Source organism: Condylura cristata, unplaced genomic scaffold, assembly GCF_000260355.1.
Source record: "Condylura cristata isolate star-nosed mole 26May11 unplaced genomic scaffold, ConCri1.0 scaffold00021, whole genome shotgun sequence".
In the NCBI taxonomy this organism is placed as follows: Eukaryota; Metazoa; Chordata; class Mammalia; order Eulipotyphla; family Talpidae; genus Condylura; species Condylura cristata.
This window is the reverse complement of record NW_004567122.1, coordinates 35,946,299-35,952,444: the sequence shown is the minus strand read 5'-3', so window position 1 is coordinate 35,952,444 and position 6,146 is coordinate 35,946,299. Positions and strand designations below refer to the sequence as shown.

Here is a 6,146-nt window from a genome sequence, read left to right as displayed (position 1 = left end):
TAGGTCTTTAATCCACTTTGAGTTGATTTTTTGTGACTGGAGTGAGGCAGCAAACACCAATTTCTTAACCACTAAGCTGTACCATTATATTTTGTGGACTGGCCCCAGCTGCCATTGCCATCTCGTGAGTCTACCTACAACAGAGTGAAATCCTGCCCTCTCATTAGAGGAGTGTTATTATGGCCAAGAAGCTTTGGAGACAGACAGATGTGTGTTTGAGATGCAATTGTGCCATTTTCTATCAGTGTAATTTATTTTCAAGTTACTACTCTGATCCTTAGTAGATATTTGAAAGGTCTACCTAGAGTTAATGTACCTTACACAGGGCCTGCCACAGAGTAAAAATGCAGTAAGGTAGGCAGTATCCTTCCAGCTTACTGCACATGCCACTTTTCCATTGTTTCCATGCATTCTTGGCTCTCCATAGGCTACTCCTACAGCATTGCCAACTACATCATTCACTGCTTTCTAGAATTAGTTTTCTCTTTATTGATGTGTGTCTCATAGTACAAGCTGCAAGCTGTCTGAGGGTAAGAATGATGCTTGTGACTTTAAACATCTAGAAAAAGCCAAGAATGGTATTCAAGAGATAGTGGCCATATTTTCTCCAACAAATAGGTGGCCACATTTCTGCTAAAGAATTATGTGGTGTTTCAGAATGTAAGAACCTGTAGAAAGTGTAGTTGGTTATTAAAATGTTAGGATTGCTGGGATATTTTCATTTTCTTGGATAGACTTTGCCACCAAACCCTTAACAATTACAACCTAAGATTGGTAGTTTAGAGTCAATAAATGCTTAGTGAACTAATTTCAATTCTAGTAGCAAAGAATAGTGGTCTCTGGAAGTCTCCCAGCAGGATACTATAATAATTTGGCAAGATTTGTGAAATAAGCATGAAGGACTCTAGGGGGAATATGGTAGCCAGGTCTGTGACCGCTAGAGAGAGCCTGGTTCTCCCTTTCCCCTAAGATCTCCCTCTCCACTAACCTTTCCTTGGCTCCTTCCCCTGAGACATACCTCAAAGGGGATGGTCCCAGTTCTCTTAGGGAGGGTGGCAGAAAGTCTGGGAACACAGCATGGGCCTCAAGGTTGAATACCAGGTGCCTTGAGAGCAGAGCAGCTGCAGGAACATATGGGTGAGGGTAGGAATCCCCTTTAGGTCTGAATTGAAGCACCTCCATGTACACAGTATCATTTTCTGAAAGGTTACATGGGAAACTTTATTATCTTGTCATGTTTCCTCATGACTTGGATGGCCTAGTATTCACATTTTTCTGACCTCCTTATTCCTATGAAGCATTTAGGGATTTGTAAATTAAGATCCAGCCTTCATTTTGACTCTCTTCTTGCTGCTGTTCTGTTTAGGCATTCATCATCCTTTGCCTTAGCAAGTTCAGAGGCCTCCAGACCACTCTCCCTGACTCCACTGTCTCCCCAATTTGACCAGAGAAAGCACACAAATCCCTGCTCCGTCAGAGCATCCACTTGCTGAAAACTTCAACAGCTTAGTAAAGAAATGATTCTCAAATCCTAACCTTGTCATTCCAGGTCTCCCACAGTCATTTCCAGGCAAGGTTTTCAGTATTCACTCCCACCTACCATATTGTGATTAACCAGTACCCACTTCCCCCAAACCATCCCCTCTCCTTCTCCCACAAAAATAGGACCTCCCTGGTGGTGCAATGGGTTAAAGCCTAGCACTGCAAAGCTAGCCGCAGTTGCTTCAGCCAAGTTTGATCCCCAGCCAGGGGTGTGATCCACTTGGCTCAGCAGACTGCTCCTGTCTTGCCCACTGCTCCCCTCAGCGGTGTACTTTGTCAGCCTGCCTGTTCTGCTCCCCACTCTGTGTCGGGTGAAGGCTCTCATTTCCCCTGCACCTCTGGCCTGTGCCCCAGTTCTGTACACATAAATAAATAAATCTTAAAAAAATACTTATTGTGCTTTCTCTTAGCTGTATGTCAGCACTGGCCATTTCTCTCACTCAGGATGATTCATCTATTTTTCCATCTCTTGGCCTCCTGCTCACTCCTCACATTCCATGTCAATGCTGCCATGTTCTAGGAACCTTCCTTCCACCCCTCTAGGATGGCCCTCATCTACATTTGGGAAACAACTGGTGTTTACATTTTTTAAAGACATCATTTTTTAAGTAGCTGTGATAATGATGATGATGACGACAGGTAGGTAGGTAGGCAAGTCGATAGACAGGTGGAGAGGTGAGGAGGGGTTCATCTTGCCTTCAGATTCTTAGTTTTCAATTTGAACATGCTGTACCTAGCGCTGCATGTGGAAGGAACTCTAACAATATTCACTGAATAAATGAATGTGTGACCCAACTAACTGAGTAATCCATTTACAATTAATCCTTGTTTTTATCTACAGTCTAATTCTAAGTCTTCACATATCAAGTCTTTTCCTAAAATTGGGGTTCTTGACAAGACAGCCATGAGGTCATCATCACATAGGAGGCTTATTTTCACGAATATTGAGTACCTGGTATGTCCCAGGCCTTATGACAGATTCTGAGAAGCAAGTTGCAAATTAGAATAACACATTCTTACCTCACAAAGTTTACAGATGTATGGAAGTGACTTCAATTAAATAATAAGAGTCTGTAATGGCCTGGAGGGTGCTTCCAGGAAGAAGTGATATGGAAGCTGAAATCTGAAAAAATCATAAAAATTAGACTAAACTGTGTATGTGGCAGGGTATGAGGATGAGGTATAAGAACAAACCATGTGGAGAGGCTGGTAAGAGATTGGAGAAAAATGAATAAATTCTTTCTTTTTAGTGGGAAGAGAGAATAAGAACATCAAAACATGTTCCTATGGCCAGAGTATCAGTGAGTGAAATGGAAGTGATGCAGTGAGGAGAAAGGGCAGATTTGGGCATAAGGAGCACTCCAGGATGTGAAAGACACACTCCTAGGTCTTTGAAGGATTTTACACAGACATATGATCTGGAAGTTCCCCTATATTTGTGTGAAAAGTGGGCAGGAGACTGTGTGGACATGAGCACTCAGGACAAGGCTCTCACAGGCAGCTCAGGGTGAGGGTGACCAATTGACTCAGCCCAAGACTTTGCCACAACAGTAATTGCCGTCTCCCCTCCCCAGGGCTTCCAGGGTAGCAGCTGAGGAGGCCTTATCAAGGAGCACCACGCAGTAGATGCCATAACATCACATTCTGGGATAAGAAGCAGTAACATGGCAGCACCTGTTTGAAAGAAATCAAAAAGCAGAGACGCCATTTAGAAAGGAACAATGTCCAAGAAAGGGCGAAACAAGGGTGAGAAGCCTGAGGCGCTTATTGTCGCCCTTCAAGCTGCCAATGAAGACCTCAGGACCAAGCTCACAGACATCCAGATCGAGCTGCATCAAGAGAAGTCGAAGGTGAGTGAGGGCCACTGAGGCCGTGGCCTTGAGAGCGGCACTGGCCTGGCTCCAAGGGCTCCTCCTGCCCACTGGCAGAGAGGGCCACGACCACTGTCCATCCGGAGATCCTCTTGTGTGTGGCAGGAAAACTGAGCACAGGATACACAGAAGGTGAGAATCACTTGCTCGTGAGAATAATCTCTGCCTCTTGAGGAGGCAGATGTAAAAATTGAGATGACTTCCCCCAGCACTACCTCCCAAGTGGCGATAGTTATATGACCTTGGGCCACTTCTACCTCTGCCCTCTCTAAGTGATTCCCCACTGCACTTGGAGCAACCTCTCCTGTCACTCACTACTTGAAACCCTCTAATGGCTTCCCTCCTCCCTCAGTCAGAGGATTCTCCCTACACAGCACGTCACCTCCCGCTCATTCTCTGACTCATCCCACTGCTCTGCTTGACTGCTCTGCTCCAGCCTCTCTGCTGGCTCAAGAGAGAGCTGTAGGTCATATTCAGGGCCTTTGTCCTGTTCTTCCCCCAGTCAGCTACATGTGCCTTCCTCACTGCCTTCCGGTGTTGCTCATGGACCATAATTTTGACCATTGTCAAGCAGAATGTGTCTCGTGCCCCGTCACTCCCCATGGCCTGGAGGTTCTTGATTGACTTCATCTCAAGTTATATTTTTATGGTTTTATGTTTACTTTATCGTTTCATGCTTATCCCTCCCCAGACAAGTGTGATCTTTATGAAAGCAGATGTAAACGTCCCTCTGTCCCTTTAGAACCAAAAATAAATGTCCAGAACCAAAAAGCTCAACATGGGTTTATAAGCAGAGGAGTGAATGAAAGATGTTTCTTCCTTGTGCCTCAATTTCTTCATCAGGAACATGCTATTTGTAGAGCTGTAATGGGGTTTAATGAAATAAGTACATGAGGATTAATTCGCAATATTTTTGTCAAATGCTTAAAGAGCGGCCTGATCCAGAGTAAACTCTCAAAAAAATATTGTTGTAATATACTTGCTAATATACTCTGCTCTTGAGCCACTTGCTAACTGGACATAGAAAAGTCTCTTCACTGCCCTGAATTTCATCTTTTAAATAAACATGCGACACTTCTCTGATCAGAGTGGTGTGGATAAAATATGAATACAAAAATATTTTGGAATATTGGCACAGTAATATGTTTTATACTCTGCAAACCAGGGACAACAATTTCAGTATCAAGTTGCCTTTTCTAGATTGTTCACTCAACAGCAAGAGAATGTTCCTGATCGAGCTACAGATCACAAACCAACACATGTCCTTACTCCTCTTCATTTACTCCTTTCTCCCTTGACATTAATATTAAATTTTCATTAGTTGTTTTCCAAAAATGTGTTTTTCTTGGTTTCAATAATAGAGCTTAGATCTGCTTAAGCCCTTTACCTCCTGTCTCAGCTAAGCCTAAACCCTGGGAAGACTGATCTCAATGTAAAGTCTGTGAAAGAAACTTATGGTTTTCATAAACTTAAAAAGAACATCATGTGGTTTCAAAACAAAACAAAAAAATAGCAAGAAAAACCCACATTTGCTTGAGAGGCAGAACACTGGGGCTTTGTCTTTATCTATCCATGGAGACAGATTTGAGTGTCTCAGTCTGTGATTCAGACGACTTAGTCCGCTTCCCCTGTCTGTGTTTCTCAGTATCTGTGCCTTAAAATAATCTGGGGGAACTTGTTGAAAATTGAGACCCCCTGGGCCTATAATCCAAAGATTCAGCTAACATAGGTGGAGTGAGGACCAGGACTAGCAGTTACAGCGAGCAGCCCAGGAACCCCATGCAGGTGACTCTCAGATAAACGCTCCCCTCTGAGACTCCTGCCAGGCCTGACAATCTATGAACATCTCATTGGTTTTAACTTTCCCTGGGGCAACGTAACATTTCCAGGGAGCCAGACTCCTTTAATTGTAGTAAGGACAGGAAGACAAATGACATTCATAGAAGAAGCCTGTCGGTCTGGGGGCTGGGAATCATAAACGGCTGTTGATTTACAGTGAACAAACTCCATCAGATTTCAGAGGCCGAGACCCAATAGATCACACAGATGCCAATTTTCCACATGTTCAAGCCTTTGAAAGAGGGTAACTTCCCAGTGCAGACAAGGCTGCCTGTTTATCCAGCGCCTGGCACCTCGCCCTGGCATCTCAGCCCAACCTCTTTCCCATTGACAAGAGACCAGAGGCAGCCCCTGAACAAAAGCTCCATGCCCAGCCTTCCCACTACTGGCTTTCCACACCCCCCTTTACCGTGGCGGTTCATGGCAACCCCAGTGCAGGAGCTAAAGCAAAGCCTCACTGCCTGTCAGTGGCTTTCCCTAAAGAGCAAAGGGAATTTAGAGGGCAAGTAAGTCATAAAGCAGTTTTATTAAAATAAATATGATTGTGTTTCCCAAGTCCCAAGCTTTCGGAGCAAAAACATGAACAATGCCAAGATGGGATTTCGCATTCGCAGTTTGGCCTGGAGGCTGTGATAATAAAATGGCAATTTAGTTATAGGGAATAGACTAGTTAAAGAGTGGACACCTTTGGGATGGTGGGGCATTACTCATTTTTCCAGAAAGACAAATCAGCCCATTGACATTTACGAAGCACACTTTGTGTAGGGCAGGGTCATCAATGCTTGAGGCTAAAAGGTAGAGACACTCTATTAGAGATTCAATATCTGTCACACACTGTAGTGAGCACATTTCATCCTGTTACTTAGCACCTGGGTGATCCCTGGCAGGTTATTC

At 44.1% G+C, this 6,146-nt stretch overlaps 1 protein-coding gene across 5 annotated transcripts in view; it reads left to right on the top strand.

The window, feature by feature from the left end:
- The window catches only part of JAKMIP2 (janus kinase and microtubule interacting protein 2), a 154,832-nt gene that overhangs the window by 95,548 nt on the left and 53,138 nt on the right, over positions 1-6,146 (top strand). For 4 of the 5 annotated variants that reach the window (XM_012727900.1, XM_004686856.2, XM_012727898.1 and 1 more), the window contains exon 2: positions 3,117-3,392. In XM_012727900.1, coding sequence (XP_012583354.1) covers positions 3,264-3,392 — 129 coding nt within the window. In that variant the 5' untranslated portion in view covers positions 3,117-3,263. The other variant, XM_012727899.1, reaches the window with a different exon arrangement.